General features: G+C 51.0%; 1 protein-coding gene across 5 annotated transcripts in view; it reads right to left on the bottom strand.

The window, feature by feature from the left end:
- Positions 1–20567, bottom strand: part of RHBDF1 (rhomboid 5 homolog 1) — a 37976-nt gene that overhangs the window by 3485 nt on the left and 13924 nt on the right. For 4 of the 5 annotated variants that reach the window (XM_080557269.1, XM_080557271.1, XM_080557270.1 and 1 more), the window contains exons 2-15: positions 18324–18465; positions 16046–16176; positions 13142–13243; positions 10117–10330; positions 7967–8173; positions 7091–7213; positions 6768–6928; positions 4170–4421; positions 3463–3574; positions 2514–2588; positions 1764–1925; positions 1550–1650; positions 765–828; positions 201–295 (exon numbers count right to left, since the gene is read on the bottom strand). In XM_080557269.1, the coding sequence (XP_080413395.1) occupies positions 201–295; positions 765–828; positions 1550–1650; positions 1764–1925; positions 2514–2588; positions 3463–3574; positions 4170–4421; positions 6768–6928; positions 7091–7213; positions 7967–8173; positions 10117–10330; positions 13142–13243; positions 16046–16176; positions 18324–18443 (1919 nt within the window). In that variant the 5' untranslated portion in view covers positions 18444–18465. The remainder of the gene's footprint in view (positions 1–200; positions 296–764; positions 829–1549; positions 1651–1763; positions 1926–2513; positions 2589–3462; positions 3575–4169; positions 4422–6767; positions 6929–7090; positions 7214–7966; positions 8174–10116; positions 10331–13141; positions 13244–16045; positions 16177–18323; positions 18466–20567) is intronic. The other variant, XM_080557273.1, reaches the window with a different exon arrangement.

Below are 20567 nucleotides of genomic sequence, written 5' to 3'. Positions count from 1 at the left end.
AAAGAAGCAGGCTGGCTGTTATCCTGCGCTTGTCTGAGTCCTGCTCTGTCTGGGAGACCCGGTTGGGCTCCCCTTCCCAGCAGGGCTCTGGGCTGCATGCAGGAAGCAGGAGGACAAATGGCTTTGTCTACAACCCCAAAAGGGACCCCTGTTTCTCACCCCGCTACCCAGCCCCTCTCCATATAGGTAAAACTCGTTACCTTCCTTTGGTCCCAATGCAGCAGGGCCGGCCTGTAATCACACAGTCCATGTGAAGGTGGTTTGTATAATTTCCAGCACTGTTTTTTGTGCATATCTGGAAAATGACAACAGGCTTCAGTTAGACAGTCACGATTTTGCTTGCTGCCTGGGTAAGGTCAAAACAGACACTTGGGAAGAAGCCAGTCCCACAGACACAGCCTCCTGAGGCCTTCGTCTGATAGCAAGATGGTGCCTGACACCCCATCTGCCTGAGCTGTTGGAGCCTAAATCAACACCTTCTCCCCTCCCTGCCAAGCAACCAGAACAGCTCCTAGACTGAGTCAGTCTCCACCATCCTATTACCCTGGCAGGGCTCAGGACTTTAGCTGGTGCAGGGGGAACTTTAGGAGCTGGAGGGCTTCAAGCCTTGGCTTGACAAAGCAACTGCCACCCTGACCTGGTGGTTGTGACAACGAGCAGGAGGCTGCAGCAGATACTGCTTCCAACAGCAGTGCTGTGGCTCCGAACAGTGGGGTGGAAATGCCATATGCCAGCACAGGCCCTGTGCCACCAGTGATGCTCACCGGCCATTTGGTGATGTCGTCCGGCCACTCATGTGGCTCCATTGAGGCTGGCTGCTCGCACACTCTGCAGCAACAGGAAGCAAAGATCACCCACAGAAATGACATTCCCCAGTACACCACGCTGTCCCTGCACCCCAGGCTACACTCCCACAGGTCCCTCCTGTCCCTGGCAGGGGTGCTAACGCACTACATCAGGTCAGCCAAGGCTGTGCTGATTAAAGCCACAGCTTGCTTCCAGCGAGCAGAGTTCATGGCTTCAGCACAAAGGCAGCCGTCAGAGAGCAGGCAACCGCCCAGCAACATACTGGAGGCTGCCTGGCTCCTTTCCAGGTGGACACAACCCCAGACATGGGCACTGAGTTGGTCTCAGCCCTGCGCCAGCCCATGGTGACCAAGGGCAAGTGTATGCTGCGGCACCCAGGGCCTTGCGGGAGAGCTGTGCTGGGAACACAGCTCCCAGGGAGGGAGCCTGTGCGGGGAGCAGGTGAGGAGAGGGACAGGAAAAGGACCCACAGCTCAGAACAAACCACTGTGTAGATGGTCAGCCAACAATGGAGATGGGGGGAACACAGGTATGAGCATACTCTGGGAGGCTCCAGAGGAGGGAGCTGCCTCAGCCTCCCTTGCAGCCATCAGGGCAGGCAAGGACATCACAGCCCACACATCTCATGGTCTCCAGACTAGCTGCTGCCCTGTCCATCACGGAACTAGTCTGGGAACTCTGGCTCTACTGTCACAGCAGCCCTGGTGTGCCCAGGTCGGCAGCTGGGCTCAACAGGACCTACCTGGGGTCCTGATGACAAACTGACCCAAACTGCCTCTTGCTTCCTGCCAGCATCGGTGTGCTGGGGTGGTGGGGCCACTTCACCCACACAGCCAGGGTGGACTGCAGGAGAGGGGAGAGGAGAGGTGTCACTGTGTAGCCCAGGGAGGGAGAAAGCATTAGCAGAAATGGCCCTGAGCCTGCAGGAACAGCAGGAAAGGGACCACCACACTCACTGAGCACTCCTCCTCTGAGGTCTGCACGCAGCCTGACTTGTCATTTCGCACACAGCAAGCAGAGTGCTTCTCCTTCTCCCGCTTTGCCTTGATGAAGCTGTGCACTTGCTGGTCCTGCCTCATGCATGGTGAGAACTTGGCCCCCAGGTGGATCAGGGCCTCCTGGCAGAGAGATGAAAAAGTTCAGCTCAAGCAAGGTGCAGACAAGGACTGATCAGGACAGAGCAGGCTGGGGGGGGACTCCCATCAGGGCCAGGGACAAGACCTGCATAATGATGTTCAACACACATCAGGCATATTCTCAATATTTGCCACAAAGAAGTGAACCCAGAACAAAAATCCAGGGATTTCCTTGCCCATGGCCCCAGAAAGGCCAGTGCTGGGGCTGGGAAAGGAAGCTTTGGGACATTACAGCCTTTCCCAGGGGAATGGCACCATGAAAGCTGTCACACCCCACGTAACTCCTGCAATTTCTCTGGCCCAGTGCTTGGCTTCATAAGAACAGGGTGCAAAGCAGGAGTGCCAAGGTCCATCGCAGCCTCCCAGTAGCCCATTCTGCAGGGCAGCTGAGGCAGGGAGCGCTGCTGCACCCTGCCTGGGACTGCAGGGTCCTGCAGGAAGCCCGGCCAGTGGCAGCTGCTAGCACCTGGTCCCAAGCAGCAGAGGGCCCTGGTCTGTGGGGTGGCATGGCTGTAGACACGGATGTATCCCCCTGACAGCCCACCAAAAGTCCCAGCCAATGACACTCACTGAGCTGGGGCCAATCCAGAAGTTTTCCTGCTGAACATATTTGACATTTTCATAAACTCCTCTGTTTCGCAAGACCTGCAAGGAGAGAAGGTGAGAGCCCCATGAGCTCTTGCCTGCGTGGGCAGCAGGGCAAGCAGCAGGAACTGGTGAAAACAGCTCCCAGGAGTAGCAGGATTCCCCACAGCAGATGACTGGGTATACAGTTCTCTCAAACTGGTCTTTTGCTGGATAGCAGGTCTGGGCACCTTCTTTTAAAGATTTCACTGAAATAGTCTATCTGGCTACTTCAAATTTCAGGAAAATCCATGCTCTCCCAAGGATGGCTGAGGTCCTGCAGAAAGCTTCACACAGCTCAGAAACATAAGCAGCAGCTGCCAGCAATGCAGGTCCAGACGCTGGTGACAGTGCTCTGAAAGCTGTCAGACTTGTAGGTGAGAAGTAATCCAGGACATCCCCCGCATGGAGCAGGGATACGGCACTACAGAAATGTGTACCTCAGAGAGAGACCCTTGACAACTTGTGGGAAGTCTACAAACAGCTTCAAAGCTTGCAAAGTCAGACAGGTCAGTTTTGCTCCTGAAAGAAGCAAAATCCTGAAGCTGTTGCAAAAACTTAACTCAGGTTTGAAATATTTCCCTACCACGAGCACCCTTCTGGTCTCGCCAGGAGGGGAATAAGTTGCTCAAAAGGGGTCCCAGCACAGACACAAGCAGAACCTGTGAAGAGCCCACCATGCTTTGTGTCAAAAGCCCATCTGAAAGAGCTCAATGTCAAGAGCAATGTGGCTGCAGGAGGGAAAGCAGGCAGCACAAGGGCTCGCAGAGATGCTGCATGCAGGCCCTGAGGCAAGCCTCAGGCAAGTAGCCATTATGCTGAGGACTGACACAGAACCAGCAGCAGAAGGCTGAGACACAGTCACACTCCAGGCGTGTCAGGGTGATTTACTTACTGAATCAACAGTTTCGTGTTGTGAGAACCCCACAGGGGCAATACCATAGATGCACACAGCGAGGATGGTGATGAGTGAATGCACAAAGGTGACCCAGTATGTGAAGAAAGGCCTGGATGGAGGTAAAGGGAAAAGATCAGAGGCAGAAATCCAGGCACGTTACATCTACTCACAGAGCGCACGAGAAAAGCTTCTGATTTTTCCTAGGTACCTTGGCAGACTCTGGGGAACAGGACCAAGATCATCTAGGGATGCACAAGACTGGGGGCAACGATCTTGCTGGCAGACAGCCCGTTTACTCTGACTACCCCACAACACTGAGCAAGCCACTCTTTGCCAAGAAAGCCATCCATGAACACACAAGCCTGATGCCAAACTGTGCCATGTGCTGAAATAATGACTTTAGGGAAAAGATGAGAGGCAGGAATACCTGAGCCTTCTTGCTCATAACAGGACAGTAGTTGTGGGGAAGAGACACAGATGCCCAAAGCAACAGGAGGAGTAGGGTACGCTCCCAGTGCACAGTGATGCTAACATGCTGCTGTCAGCTGCAGTTTAGTGCTGTGCTTCAGGGATACAGACTAGGGGGTCTCAAGCCACAGGTTTCGCCCCATCACTCCCAGGCAGTTCCCTGAGTCACCCAGAGGCAATGGCACTCACTCCCTTGCTAGTTGTATCGGGAACCCTTCTATGACTGCGGCTCTCACCTGTGATCATCCATGTCCTCAATCTGCCGCTTCACGTAGCTGTCGATGCGCTTGCGATATGTCCGGTTTGTCAGCTTCCCCACCATCCCCAGGCCATACGGCCGCTTCTCCTTGGCAAAAAGCTTCCTGACAGGGACAGCGATGCGCTGGCCACGCTTCTGTGGGCTGACACTCACCACCTCCTGCCGCAAGCGGACCTTGGGCTGTGCCAGGCCCCCGTCCTTTTGCTTCCTCCAGCCTCGCTCCAGTGGGCTGGAATAAAAAGTGGGACAACAATGGTTTCCTTCTCTATGGCACAGTAACAGGGACCAGCGCTTCTCTGGTCTTTGGTGGCAGCAGACCTTGTGTCTGTCCCACCACAGCCCAGCTGAACAGCAGCTGATGGCAAGCAAGGTGCTCTGAAGTAGAAGTTGTATTTCCAAGTGTTACAAAGCCCCAGCTGACAAAAGCGCGCGGGACGATGCACAGAAGGTGGCACAAGGTAGCTGTGCCAAACTGAGCCCCACCAAGGAGGAGTTCTCACAGCTTTAAAGAATTATCTCAGCAACCAGTTAAATTAGGGAGGCTCTGACGAGGTGTCACTGAGCTTTTCATTTTGGGGAGACAAGGTTTCCAACCTCCCAGCATCGATACTGCATCAGGGAGCAAGAACAGCATTCTGTGACGATTTTGACCACCTCTTGCAATCTCAACTTAATCTTTGACTAAGAAGTATCTTTTCTGCAAAACAGATGGAGAGGAATGGAAGCCACGTGCTGTATCTGCAACTACACCCTCAGCATCTCCAGGGTCAGCAGCCCAAGGACCCTGCTTTAACCCTCATACACGTCTACTTCCTCTTCTACTTCATTCCTCTCACTCTGCTCTCTGCTACAAAATGGAAGTGCAGTTTAGCCCAGCAGTGGAAATCCCCACCCTTGAAGTACTTTACTGCGATCAGACTGGCAAGTCAAAACCCCATGCCCATTAAACCAGACAGAGGAGAAGAGCAGGAATCCAAGACTAAGACAGTTACCTCTCAAGACCTGTCTTCCATTCTTCCCTCTATTTGCACTGATGCATGCATTTCTCGGGAGAAAAACAAAACCAGGCTTCAACAACACAATAAAAATCCCAGGCATCCCTGTCTAAAGGAATGTTTTCTTACCAAAATAAAGTATGCAATGAATGAAGGTTGCACAAGCTACTGATGAAGAGCACCTGCTCTGGAAGTCTGCACAATCTTCAGATGCTTTTTGTATTTCATTGCTCTTAAAGAGCAGTCTGGAGTTCAGGTATGCAGCACTGAGAACCTGGCACACACACACACACACACACAAAAATACTACCTACCATTTCACTCTTGCTCACTGCCACGTGATAAGTGTGTCCCCTACATGCGCTCTAGTCTCTACAGATAATTTCCCTGGTATCCTAAATGATCCTGTCTGCACAAAGACAATGGTTGTCAAAAGTGGTCAGAGAAACTGATTGACCATCTTTTTTTTCCTGAAAGATCACCAGAGCATCTTGGAGAGGTCAAGACAGCTTTGAAGTATGGACAAGCAATAGGATGAGGTTAGAGTAGTTTCTGCATTACCGACATGTTTTTTCCCAATATTTCCAGTGCTGGGCTATCAGCCTATGCCAGAATAAACACCTGATCACCTAAAAGGACACCTGACTGCAATTCTGATGTAGTTTTCTGAAGTGTGAAAGAAGTGTTATTTTCCTCAATAAATAGAACTATTTGAGGAGATATGAATGGAGCCAAAAAGGCTGAGACCATCTCAAAGGAAAGCCAACAAGCTCACACCATTTGTTGCTTCTACTTACATTAAGAGTGAGTCAAGTTCTTGGAAACACTTGAAGGAAAGAACCAACAGAGCAAGATGGGCTGTGAGCAGCAGAACCACAAGGACCTCCCTGTCTGCTGCATGTTCACACCCAGCAGAGCTCTCTGCTGGGGTGAGCTGCCAGCTAAGCCAGAGCTGACTCGGAAACGACACAGAGCAATTACTCAGTACCAGTTACTCAGGTGGAAAAAATCTCAGCATACAGTACAGTACCACCCACATATTTGTAAGGCTCACGGCATCAGTGCCACACCTTTCTCTGGTTTCAAGTGAGGAATGTAGCCCAGCTTGACACTCAGCAATGCTTCACACCACTCCTTGGAGTTAGACAACAGTTCCCGGTGTCTGTAGCAACAGCTTTCTCATCTTTGCTGTATTCTCCGTAGCTGAAGGCTGAGCCCCCAGCATCCTCAGCTGATTTGGTGTCTTTTGTTTCCCCAAGGCATGATACGGCCTCCAGAACACATCACATCGGTGTGGGAACTTGCTGGACAGGTGGCCTCAGAGTCACTTTTCATGGGTAGCTGGGGTAGGTGGTCGCTCACCCAAAATATCACGAGAAGCAAGCTGGGCTTAAAGAAAACCCACCACTGTTCTGTTCTTTGAGCTCTGCTCCAAACACCTGTAGCACTCAGATCCTGCCTTCCCTCATGCAGGAAGCAATGGTCTTGCCCCACCAGCTGCCTAGCACTGAAGGTCCCACTCTGAATGGGTTGGCCACCACCCCACATTAGGCTTTGGCGGCTTCCAAGAAAATACTCACAGTAGCAAGTGGCTTCTTTCAAGCTCATTTTTGTCCAAGGCACCTCCTGTGAGATCTGTCTGATCCAGAGGTTTCACCTCAGCATCTTTGACCGCAGCTTCTGATGGTGACTCGAACACCTCATCTGGATACGTAGAGAGCTCCTCATGAAGGACTCCTTCCTGGGCAAAGACACAGAAGTCCCGTCAGAAGGGGTGAGTATCACATTTGAGACACCAGCCCCTGGAGAAAGCAGCACCACCCTCTGCAACATACAGCCCTGCCAGAGTTACAGCCTCGTGCTGTCTCTGGAGCCAGTGCCACATCGGCGTCTTGCCTCTCACCCGAGCAAAGAAAGAAGTGTCGAGCTCATCTGGGAAATCCACCGTGTCCTCCTCCAGGAAACTTGCCGGGGTGAAGCTGCGCCGCTGAGCCCTCCTCAGTGTGCTGTCCTTCACAGAGCGCCCCTGTAGCCAGCGAGAGTGGCATCAGATCGCTGCCAGAAACCTGAGCCCCAGGCACATGCAGTGTCACCCAGACAGGACGCAGGGAGTCTAAGCGCTGACCCCGTCAGGCTTGCCTGTGGAGCACAGCAGACCTGCTGGTGTGCAACACCTTCCAGGTGACACCTCCAAGTGCTAACCCACCTCTCAATCCACAGTGCCCACATCCCATGCAGGCTGGTAGCACAGGCTTCTAACGTCTCTACAACAACATCTGACCAAACAGCAGTGGCGTGTGGTACCAAACACAGCAAAAGGGCTACCGGGCCCGCCTAAGGGACACCCAGAAAAGCACACGTGGCGGGATGAAGAGCCTTGCATTGCAAGAGGCTCAGGTGCTTCTACTGTGCCATGAGCAGGTGCAGACAGACCACCCAGAGGTCCACGCAGTCTGAACTGGAGCTGCTGGAACCCTCTAAGGCTGCTGAATGTGGGAATCAAAGTCCCAAGGCTGATAAAAGGTGGGCAAGACCTATACCAAAGCCCAGCAAGCATCCTGGTTTTTACTCCTGCCTGCTAGACAGATGGCTGAAACAAAACAGGACACATCCTGGTTTCTTCCCCTCCATCACTGCTCTCCCACATCCCCTCTACTCACAGAAAGTACTTGTTCCAGGATCAATGGCCTGCACACACAGCTCCTTCCCTCTCACTCCCCTCCCACTGCAAGGCCCCATCTTGCTGCCAGCCTGATCCCTGCGCTCCCCCAGACAGTACCTTTACCAAAGCTGCAGCTGCTCGGAAACTCATTTTGGCAACAGACTCCCGTTTCCGCCGCCGTGGGAGACGGTTGAAGCCCGAGCGTGAGCTGGTGAAGGAGCAGAGCGATGTGGCGCCTGGCGTGATCGGCGTGTGGGGGATGCTGCAGCCATCGTTGTCATCAGCCATACGGAAAGCTCGGCCACGGGCCAAAGGGTCTATGATCTGTCCAGAGAGGAAGCCCATCAGTCACCTACCCCCCAGCTGCTGTCTACCAAGCCTTTCTCCCTCCAACTCGCCATGGTCTCACCTCTTGAAACCATACAGTGGCCTGACTCCTGGGATCAGCCAAGAACCAGGCTGGAAGAAACAGCAAGCAATTCTACATTAGGGAGATAAATCATAACCTGTTGCAAGCTAAGCCCTAATTCTCCGTCCCAAACCCACATCCTCCTCAAACCTCTCCCAACTTGTTTTTGCTCTTGGTTGTTTTTTTTTTGGTGGTGGTGGTAGTGGGGTTTTTTGATTGGTGGTAGTGGTATTGATCATTTTTGCCCAGAACGTTCCTGACGCCTACACAAGACTCCAAACCTCCTTCAGCCATTCCTAAGCTCTTGCTTTCACTCACCTTCTGTGCCAGTAAACTCTACAGTCAGATAATATGATGTATGAGCAGGACTTTGAGAAATCCCTGAGTGCAACCATGTCCTTTATAGAGCTCGTTTCCTTTCTGATGGTGGACAGCACTGGACTTAAACAGTATCCTGGTGAAGCTTTACTGTACATTTACAACTGATTCTATTAATCATAAGCTGGAAAAGAGCAGGCAAGCTTCCAGGAGCTACAAGCCCTTCTCTGGGACTCTTCAGACCAAAGCTGCCACTTCTTCCAAACACACGAACCAACCTACTGAAAATATTGCCTTCAGCTACAAAACTTACCTCTGTCCTTACATCATCACAGCTGTGGTTGCTTTATCCTAATGTTTTATGACCCTTTTTTAATCCACAGTTGCACACTCAACAGGAAGCTTTATAGGGTTTCATCTGCTGAAACCAAGTTCTGATTTAATGTAGTCCACATAGAGCCCAACAATATTTCTGAGTTTCCTGGGACCAAAGCCCTCAGCAAGGTGAGACTGGATTGAAAGATGCACAATATTCTCCTCTGTTTCAGCGATGCAGCCAGGCTTCAGGTCACAGACTAACTTGCTTTGGAAGAAATTCATTTCCCACTTGTCCAAGTTGCAGTGGTGCTCACTGATGCCCTGATACCATATTGATTAAGGTGGTGAATGGAGCAAAGGGAAGAGCTGGAATATTATGGATTAGTTCTCAAGTGCTGGTAACTGAGCATGTTTGACTGGGTCCTGTCCTTTATGGCCACAGTTCTACTGCAAAGGGCACCAGATACCTCACAATTTGTGAGGACATGTGAGCAGCGCTGTAGTACAGCTGATGCAAGAGACACTTTTCAAAGTCCTATAACATAATCAGGTTTCTCTGAAGCCAGTAGCTGTGCTACTGCCTGCATTCAGCCTGAGACAAGGCAAGTGCTCTGGATGTTAGCAGGCCTGTTACTGTAAATGGGGGTCGACAACAGTGTCCAGTCTACGTATGACAGAGTTTTGCCTTTGTAAAATGGCAGCAAAAAGCCTGAGCTCAATGTTCTCAGACATGCTGCACGCATCTAACCACCATGGCACCAGAGTCCCAGTGTGGTCCCCAAATCCTCAGCAGGGCTGCCCTCAATCCATTCATCACCCAGTCTGCACTGATACTGGGGATTGCCCCGCAGGCTTTGCGCTTGGCACTGTTGAGCTTCATGAGATTCACATGGGTCTATTCCTCAAGCCTGTCAAGGTCCCTCTGGATGACACCTAGCATATCACCTGCACCATTCAGCCTGGTGCCAGCTGCTAACTTGCTGCAGATGCACTCAGTCCCAGTATCTATCTCATTGATAAAGATATCACATAGTATTGGTTCCAGCACAGACCCTTGATGGACACCACTTGTTACTGGTTTCCACCTGGACATTGAGCCACTGACTGTAACTCTTTGGAGAAGACACGTTCAGGCAGAACTATGCCAACAGAGGAGTTAAAAGTGGTAAAGACACTGTGCAGGAAGCTCGCGATGGCCTTGAGTCTATCCCAGGTTACTCACCTTTTGCATGCCCAGCTGGCAGGGCCCAACATAGAGTGGAGGGGGGGTTTCTGTGCTTGTTAGAGAAATATTGTCCTGACTGGGCAAGTCCATTTCCCGGATGACCTGAGGTTTCAGCTTCCCATACCGCAGGCTGCAGTGGCGAAGGCTCTTCCTCTGCCATTTCTGTGTAGCATCACTGTCTTTGCTTACTCCAAACCAGTCAGCTGTGCCTCTGAAAGATGTCAGCATACAAGTGCACAGGAGCATTATGTTTGCTTGGACAATGCAATTGAAAAGACAAAACCCCTGGTGGTCACTTCCAGCCAACCCCAATCAGAATGTAGGCAGAACTCTTCCCCACGATCACCTCACAGCCTTTCCTCAGCCAGTTTTAGCAATCTGATATATGCTGGCCAGAAATGTTCAACCATCAACAGCATTATTTTCTCTCTTGAGACAAAAGAAAAACAAGAGATTCAATGTGTGTAATGAACAATTAGTTCTGAGTTTTCCTAGAAAGAAAGAAGAAGAGATGGAACAGAAATTCACATAAGAAGTCGGTGAAATGGCTTTTTCTTTAAAAGCCATCCACAGAAAACACTTACCATCTTCAGGCCAGCTCTAGGCCCCCCACTGTGGGACTATACTTTTCCATGGCTCTGTAGCTTCTCCCTGTGGCCACCACAATTCACTGGTCTCTCCCAGCTGCCCACCACACTCCCAGAATATCCCCAACTTCTCATGCTGCAGGACTTCCATCCTGCTCAAAATTAACATTAACAGCAACTGCTTGCTGTGGTCCTGCTCTCCGCTAAGGCAGGTGCACATAGCTCTGTGCTGCTGGTGGCAGAAGCAGGAGCACAATGCTGCAGCCACGAAGTAGGTATGCTGCCAAGTGGCTGCTGTCGTGGAAGCCCACTGGATCAGAAGCAAAATCCCAAGGAAGGTAGAGAGGTATAGGTGTGAATTAGACCAACAACCTACGTCAAATACTGCAGGAGAAGCTGGTATCCTAAACATACAAAGATCATCGCAGCCCTGCCAGGCCTTTCCCACGGTGGTTAATCCTGCTTCAGAAGGTGGCAAGCTGTGTCAGCCTACAGCTGTCTGGCCCAGGTGTCGAAACTTGAAAGTCCTTCCAAGCCAAACCCGAAACCCTCGCCTCAGGCCCCCTGCTCAGGTGTAGGATTTCCAGCTGCTGAGAAGCAAGACCTCACAAATCACAAAGGGAGTATCAAAACATACATTGGAGTAAAGGGTAGGTTAAATCTAGAATTACATCACGCAGGGGAACTGAGTCAGTGCACTGGAGGCAGGAAATTAGTCCTGTGTTTTCCTTATTCCACCCTACAGAACAAAGATACCATCAGCAAGCAGGTGAAGGTGTCCTGACACTACGTAAAAAGACACAAATTCAAAACAGTGTCTCTCCAGCTAAAACCTCCAGATGCAAACAACCACACATTGCCCACAGCCTTCTCCAACTTTCCAGTGACCCAGAACAGGCCCTTCAGTGGGCAAAAGGTTGAGTGGGCCATTGCTAGATCTTACCCAACCTCACTGAGCCAAATTTCTCCAAATGCCTCCACCTAGTCAATAGGGGACAGACCACACAGAAGGGGCTATGCCCAGCTCAGACCACTGCTCTGCTCCCACAGACCCACAGCTTGTCAGAGCAATCTTTGTCCCTGTTCCGAGTGGAAGGGCTCAGGGTAAGTGCCTGGCCTGAAACACCTGAACCAAGTCCACAGCACAGAGGTAACACGCAGGCTGTGCAGATGCACAGGCACAACACGCCACAAAATGTTCTTACAACACAACTCAGACTTCCATAACCAACATTTCAACACCAAGGTGGCCTTGGGTGACAAGGGGCCGCTCCTCAAAGGGAGAGAGGAAAGAGTTGTTTGTGCCCCTACTAGCCCACTGTGGAAAGAGCGGTGCCTCAGAGCTCTCTGAAACTGTGTTCCTGTTAGCACGGAAGGACAAGCACTACCACAGCCACTCTGCACAGCAAGTACCACTCCTGAACTGCCAGGGACCACTGCTGGTCCAGTGCCAGCACAGAGATCTGTCCTACTCCCTGATCATAGCCAAGACAGTCCATGGGAGCCTTAGAACAGAGTTTAGGGTATCTGGAGCACCCTGGAAAAATAACGAACACTCTGTCCACCTGGGGAGCCCCATCACCTCCTACAGACACCCTGGAGCACTGTAACCAGCAATGAATTGACATCAGGGGCTGGCTCCTGTTCTTCTGTTGATTTGAGCTAATCAGCTCTGACAGTCTGAGCCCAACCGCAAGCAGTTGCAAAGGCAGACACAGTGTCAGACTGCCACCTGGCCAAGGGTAGCAGTGAGGAAGGTAGGATGAGAAGGGACACCTGGGCATTAGGTCCAGTCCCTGCCATGCACAGTCACGGTTTACTGAGCTCCAGTCTGGGGTTGGTGATCGATGGCCACTGTGCCCTGGACTCCTGGAGTGGCTCATCTCTTTGGTGCTAAGTAAATGAAGGTCTCCACCTCAAAAAGAAGACGGTCACATTTGGATTAGAAAAAGTCATGATGTCAACCAGCTCTGAGCTACATTCAGACCGATACAACTAGCACCCATTTGGTGCAGCTTTCTCTCTTTCCTCTTCTGCTCCCAAGAGGCTTTGGGGCCAAAACACACATATTCCACATGTTGCATTAATGTTGGCAAAGACAGGCTGCACTGTGGCTGCCCTGGGGAGATATTGCAGTTATGGTGAACACCAGGAGGTTGACAGCTTGTTAGGAGAGGCAGGAGGGAGTGAGGCTGGCGAGTGGACAGTTTGTTAGTCCCATGCTACATATTGACAGCTGCCTACAGATTTAGTAGGAGTGACCATCGTTTTCTGTTAGACACACACATGAACTTTCTCCCTGCCACCCATTTGCAGGCCTCCTGGCCAGGCCTTGGAAGGCAAAGTGGTTTCAGCAACAGCCAGAGTCTGTGCACTTCACAGCAGCCCTTGCACACACATGCAGGGGTAGGTTGCACACTCGGTTCTACCAGTACCTGAAGAACGATCGGGGCAGGGACTGCCGCTTTCTCAGGGAACTCCTGCCCACCCGGTGCCCGTGAACAGGCAGGGTGTGACTCCTTTGAAACCGTACCTGCCTGCTGCAAAGAAAAGAGAGCTGAAGGGAAAGAGCCCACCAGGCTGTGAAGGTGGGCAGCAACCTACATCCAAAACCTTCCCATCTCTTTACTTAACCCCATCAGCAGCAGTTGTGCCACGCTGCACACGACAGAGGGCTCCAGGAGGTTGCTGAATCCCTTTTGTGCATCTACATCTCTGATGTATGTCTCCCATTGGTCTTGAGGACACAACAGATGCTGCAGTCTCCCTTCACCCCAGACCTCTTTGATCAGCCTTCTTCTGCCCAGACAACCAGCTACAAATCCCACTGTCTGGCTTCAGACACCAGAGTGTGAAACAATGCAGATGTCAGCAGAATGAGATATGCTCTGCTTGGATACAGGTATCTGATGCCACTGGAAATGCTCTGGGGTTGTTCTCGCTGACCCTGGCAGGGTCTCACCTGGGGCACAAGTCCATCTCTGCCACACCTACTGCCTTGATTGGACATCTTGGACACTGTAGGAGACTGGAAAGAGTATTAGATGCTCCACTCCAGCACCTGAATTACTACCACGCCATATTCTGGACCATACACTCTTGAATTTATGCTCACACCTGATCCGTGTCCTCCAAGAAGCAGTGAACAGGAAGGTACAGAGTGCTGTTGCCAGAACAGTTTCACATTCTGTGCATAACTAGGGCTGCATTAAGTAGCAAACATGGAAGTCAGCCTCTCTGGACTCACAAAAAAAAAATCCCAGAGACACCTTTATGGATACATGGTCTGCAATTCTTCATCACATACCTCACTGGTTTTTAGGTCATTCCTCGGTACTTTGCACTTCCCTGTCTTTGTTTCTGGTCCATTATTTCATCCTTTTATTGCTAGGTCTTGTGCATTTCCTGCAGTTCTGCCCCTTGGGAAGTCCTTCTCACTGCTGCACCTGCCCCCCTACCCAAATCGCTCTACAAAAATCACGTGCAAGCTAATTCCTCCAGGAGGAAGAGAGAGATTTGGCCACCCCTCACATTGCACAACAGCCTGAGACAACTCTGCACTGCTAAATGGCATCAACCCCCTACACTCATACTCTGAGCAGGAGACTCACAGGACTTCCAAAACCATCTGTGCACTTCTTGGCCACTCCCTGTGGTACCACATGTACTTTCAGGGTTACAGAATTACTACCCAGACCACTACGCACAGGCACAGACGCAGCCACCACCTGGGCCCTGGCACTGCCATTCCAGCCTGGGCAGGCAAGAGAAGACATGGCACAGGTCTGTCAGTGCACCACCCGCACATGCCTGTCCATAGCCCTGATGCTAGGCAGGACATTGGCACCTCCCTCAGCATGCAGGAGCTTCACCACCACTGCCCAGCACTCCCTCCCTGCTCACTGTAGCTCCATGTGCCTTGTCTTACAGTGTAGTAGTGCTGGAGGCAAGTTTGTTCCCCCAGCACTAAAGTGACTCCTGTCTCCCACACCTCTCAGCCCTACGCAGCTCTACACACACAGCACATGTTGGAGGGACCTCTGGGGAAGGAGGCTGCCCTGGCCCCTCTGCACGGTGCTTCTTGTCAGGGCCTCCGCAGCACCGTCACAGGGTATCCTCTCATCCTTGACGTCCTGGCACAAACAGCCGTAGAGGCCTGCTCTCAGGCCATGTTGATGTATGGACGTGTGGGTAAAAAATGGCTGAATGACCAGGCCCAGAGGGTGGTGAGCGGGGCACTAAGTCTGGCTGGAGACCAGCAACCAGCAGTGGATCCCAGGTGTCCAGTCCTGTTTAACACCTTCATTAATGATTTAGACAGTGGGGCAGAGGGTACCCTCGGCAAGTTTGCAGACAACACAGACGTGGGAGGAGTGGCAGATACTCCACAGGGCCATGCTGCCAATGAGAGGACCTGGACAGGATGCAGAAATGCATTGACAAGAACCTCACAACAATGTAGGGACACAGGGATGATGAAGGGACTGGAGCACCTCTCCTGCGAGGAGAGGCTGCGAGAGCTGGGACTGCTCAGCCTGGAGAAGAAGAGGCTCAGGGGGATCTCACCGATGCCTACAAATCCCTGAAGGCAGGGTGCACAGAGGATGGAGCCAGGCCCTGCTCAGCAGTGCCCAGGGCCAGGCCCAGAGGCAGTGGGCACAAACTGGAGCACAGGAGGCTCCCTCTGAGCACCAGGAGGCACTTCTGTGCTGTGCGGGTGTCGGAGCCGCACAGGTTGCCCACAGAGGCTGTGGAGTCTCTTCCTTAGAGATCTCCCAAAGCCACCTGGACACGGGCTTGGGCCCCCTGCACTGGGGGGCGCAGATGGGCCCAGGGGGGCCTCTGGCCTTAGCCATGCCGTGAGTCTGAGACTGCTAAGGATGGGCTTCTGCCCCCCTCCCCACAATCACATGCTCTCAAATACCACACCAAAGCAAGGCCAACACACCACATCACACCTTCTCAGCTACACATCAGGGCCTGAGGTATCCTATTACTCAGAAACAGACAGCTTCCCAGAGCATTGGAACAGTCAAAACCTGACTCTAATTGGAAAGGACAATACACTGTCCTGATCACCACAATTTTCCACCCAGAACCTGGTATCTCGCTTACAAAAAACAATCCTATATAGCACTACTGGGCTCATATACTGGGGACCTATCTGCTTCCACCCTCTGCCCCAACCTAATGATAGACAACAATGGAGACAACTTAATCCTGCTTTGACAACATGCCATGTAAGTGCCAGGCAATGGGACAATCAGAGGCCCATGAATAAAGAATGGCAATGGACGGCAGAATCCACTAAAGCAGGCTGCATGAACTCAGTATCTCACCTCTTGATGGTCTGGGTGATTGAGGTCTGTCGTTGTAGCACCGGTCTCCTCACTTCATTAGGCAAGGAGGGCACGCGGCTGTTGTCAGCAGGCATGCTCACACTTCGCAGAAAGGCCTGACGTCTTGTTGGCTGTGAAGAAAAGCAGAACAGGAGTCAGCATTCTCAGAGAGATAATCTACAAGGCCAGCCAAGAGGTGAACCATTTAGTCAGCAACTCAACAGCCTCCCTCTCCCCCCAGCCCAAGCCACAAGCTGGTTGCATGCAGTTGAGCAGCAAAATCAGGCTAACAAAGACTGAGTTCATGACTGGCTAATGTGAAGAAACAGGAGTGGACCTGCAGAACAGAGCAGTCAGCACCAAGGACTTGACATCTGCATGTTGCAGTAGGTTTCAGTTCAGACTGGCTCTAGCCTGTCCCATGGATTGATGTCCATGGATCCTGCAACACATCCCTCTGGCTTTTCTCTAGCCAGAAGGAACTGAGATCACACGTTCCTAGACCACCACTCCACAAGGTGAAGCAAAGCACAGTAAGCAGGGCCAAGTGAGATTTGCTTCATAAGCAACTCTGGATCTGCACTAAAAGCCTACGAAAGCTGCGGGTGAGTCTGTGCTGTAGTTGCTGCCTGGCACAGGATAAGCGAGCTGGGAAAGCCACATCAGCTTTGTTCATAACCTAATTGTCTGGATGCACTCAGGTCTGGAAGCTCTCAGCTTCTCCTGGCTGAATGTCACCTACCAAATAGGACACAAATCACCTGACTGTTCTCAGCTAACCTCCCCAAGGCTGCTCCAGATGAATTTTTCATTAGCTTGGCAGAGACACCATCTCCCATTTCTAAAATGCAGGCTGAGCAGACAATCCCTCTGCTTCAATTGCCAGTGAAGCTCTGACCAACTGTTTCTCTGGTCAGACACTGTCTCAAGAGTGCTTGCAACTCTAGCTCTGCTGGCCAGAGAACTAGTAATTTCCACTGATCTTACCATTTTTGTTATGTTTTATGTTAAAACAATGCATATACACTCAGGTTATAAGCCACAGGAGCCTGTTATGCAGTCTTATCCTAACAGCCTGTACTGCACATGCTAGACTTTCAGAGAACATCATCTACACCAGCTTGTAAGTACAGAGTCCCTCTCTAGAAGATGCCCAGCTAGATTTAGAGATTTCAGGTAAGAAAACACCCATCAAAGCCTTAAGTGACTCAGACGTCTTCAACCTGCACAGTTAAAGCCCTGTATTCACTTCCAATCCTTGCAGACTGAATCCCAATCTCCTTCCTTCCACGAGAAGATCAGGACCAAGATGCATCTACCAGAAGCTATCACACAGATGAAGTCAATTTTTGTCCTTGGATCAGAATGGCAGACGCCAGTCCTCACTCTTCCAGTAACAGTATAAATTCCCTCTTAAGATAAGCACACCCTCAACTCCCCTCCAAAGAAGCTACAGAACCTTCCATTTCTCTGCTGGCTAAACTGTTTTTGTATATTACCATCTGAGCCCAGACACCACACTCCACCCATGGATCTAGGCTCTGTGCAACACCTCTCTGGCTCTGCCTTTTTTGCAGGCAGTCTCTGTTCTGCAGCAAGGTCATAAGCAGCCAGCACCATCCTACCCTGGTCTCACCCGTAAGAGTTTTTGTCACTCTGAAGCAGATATTCTTGGTAATTCTTCCTCTTCCCAGCAGAAATACGTATGTTTTACTCTCATACTTTGTAGAGTTCCAACTAACCTATCATCCTGTCTCTACTCCGCCACTCTTCAACGATTCCTACTTCTCTTCCTATGTGATTTTCTTATGCTCATGCTGGTAACAGCTTTATGTTGCCAGTAACTGTTCTTAATCTGCTGTTACTGACGAGAGCCTGCCATTATCTTGGCTATTCATAAGTCAGATTTGTTCCCTGCTCATTTCAGCAGAACTCCAGCGCTTCCAGGCCCTCATATTTCTCTAGGAGCCCTTCACTTCTCCAGTTCCTTTAAGAAATGTTTGTTTGGCTACCTCAATCCCATATCCACCCCCAAGCCAGGACACTTTTCACAATCCCCACATCCGAACAGTCACATCCACTGATCTCAGCACATCAGCAATACACTCATCCTCTCCCTCCATATCGCCTTCAAGGGGCAGCTTACTTCTGGTCGTGAATTTACCCAACGACCTGTCATCACACAGCACTGTCTTTCTCTCAGCCAGGACTGCAGCAGGGCTCCGCACACCCCCACCACAACCCCACAGGCCTTCGCTCTTGGCCCTGGCCTCTGTACCTGCACTGGCAGAGGCTCTTCTGGCACCGACACGGGCACCGGCACCGGGATGTCCAGTTTCAACCATGGTGGCTTCTTCCGCTGCAAGCTGCTCGTGCTATCATGTCGCACCTCCGACATTGTCCCACGTTTGTCTTCAAGCCTAGGAGAGGGGAGAAATCACATTTGGGAAGGGGCCGGACACATCCCTGACACAGTGCGTGTGGGGCCTAGCAGACTACCCTCCTGTGGGCTGTGATTTACAGGCCCCAAGCCCCACAGCAGACAACTTGCCGAGTGCACTTGCCAAGCGCCTGGCAAGGGTTCAGAAGTCCCAGCTGCTGTCAGCCCTGGTCAGCCAGGGCCAGACACTCGGAGCACGTTTCTGAGGCCCACAGGACCTCAAGCCAGGTGCTGGAGATCATAGTCACAAATTTTAGACTCACTTCCCATTAAGATTTCCTGAGACTACTGTGGAGTCCAGATTCCATAAGAAACAGTCAGGAATTAAATCTTAATTAGATCTCGATCCATTCCAACCAGCTAAGTAACTGCAGCACTAAAAGCCACTGAAGCCCCCTCCAAAACCAGCCTGTGACTCACACAGGCTCCCTTGCCCACCCAAAGCCAAGCACCACAATTTCCTTACTACCTACTATTTAGCAATTAGCAAGTGTCCATTTGTAACTGCTGTTTCTAATCTCTTTACATGTAAACATTTTCCAGAAACACGCCATAGCGCACAGAGTGCACTATGCAAGTACATAGTGCACATAGCAAGTACAGCATGAACGTTAGAGAACTGGCATTAATTCTGAACTAAGAGTGGTTTTCCTACATAAAAAATAATGATACAGTATTTAATATCTTGTTAATAATAGTGTTACAGAAACACTAAAGTAACCAGAGTGACTCATTGTCGTCTTGTCCACTATACTGTATCTCAAATTTCTCTGGCTGGTTAGGTTGCACGCAGTGAAACAAGAACTATGTGACTTCTTCAGGCTGTGAGTGCCTACTTCGCTGCACATGCTAAAATAAAAAAAAAAAAAGGAAAATTGATGAGGATTCAATCACAGATCTCCACAAGTGCTTGCCAATCAGAGCTGTTCCACAAGCCCCTATTCCTTCCTAGCACATACACAATCGCAAGCTAGCAGTGGGAAGCATGTGCCTCAAGCAGGACAACAGATCCAAGAGGATCCCTCCTTGTGTCATCCTAGAACACAGATCCCACAGGAGACAAAAAGTCAGAGTGCCAGCCTCTTCCCCTCCCATAAAGAACAGAGGGAACGAGAGTCCAGTTAACTTTGCAGGTACACACGTTATGAAAGGGAGCAGAATGCTTTCTTCGGATTAAAGCTCAGCACTTTTACAGTGTTAAAACAGACAATTCATTCTGAATGCACGACGAATCCAAGATGCAAGGCGGGAATTCTGAGTGGCCAAGTCCTGGGACAGGACCAGAGAGGCAGTGAGACCTCCATCCTTGGAGACGTCCAGCACTCAACCAAACGAGGCCCCTGAGCAGCCAGAATTAGCCTCGTGCTGTGCAGCAAATGAACCAGACAGCCTGCGAAGGTCCCTTCCAAGCTATATTAGGCTCTGGTTCTCAGAAACAGACTGCTTTTCACAGCATTTTCACCATGCTCCCACAGCTCACCACAAGTGCTCTGTAAAGGGAGCCACACAAACAGTGAGGCTTACCATTGCAGAAGGTACATTGCAGAAGGGGGAGCAGGTCAACAGAAGGGAGCGGAGGGGGACCTGGATTGGGTTAGAAGAGAATCTTGTCTAAAAGGAGGTGAAGACCAGCTGCTAGCTCAGTCACACAAGCTGGGCTGGCTGCCAGAAGCACCATGCTCAGCTGAGCTGGAACAATGGAAAGCGAGGACTCAGCTGTAGGTGGATGAAGGTTAGGTTTCAGCAAATACCACAGGCCCCCAAAAGTCTGGGAATTCACAATCTAGCCTGTACAGACATACTCTCTGCACATGCACCACCACCCCATGTGCACAGATGCAGTGCCACGCAATAAAAGGTCACAATTCCTTACTGTCCATCCGTAGCTGCAGGGGTGCAGGGGTGCCTAAACGCACCTGTTCCAATTTCCTACAAGATGAGAATAGCAAGGGTATTAGGGGGGCTCCTGCCTGCTTGCGTTTACTTTTGAAGGAGATTTGGTTAAGTGCTGGACGTCTCCAAGGCATGGCCCTTGCCCAGGCACAGTCTAATCCATCACCTAAAAGAGTTAAACAGAAAGCA

Source organism: Anser brachyrhynchus (genome assembly GCF_964034855.1).
Source record: "Anser brachyrhynchus genome assembly, chromosome: 15".
Taxonomy (NCBI): domain Eukaryota; kingdom Metazoa; phylum Chordata; class Aves; order Anseriformes; family Anatidae; genus Anser; species Anser brachyrhynchus.
The sequence above is the reverse complement of the archived record's forward strand: the minus strand, read 5'-3'. Positions and strand labels throughout refer to the sequence as shown.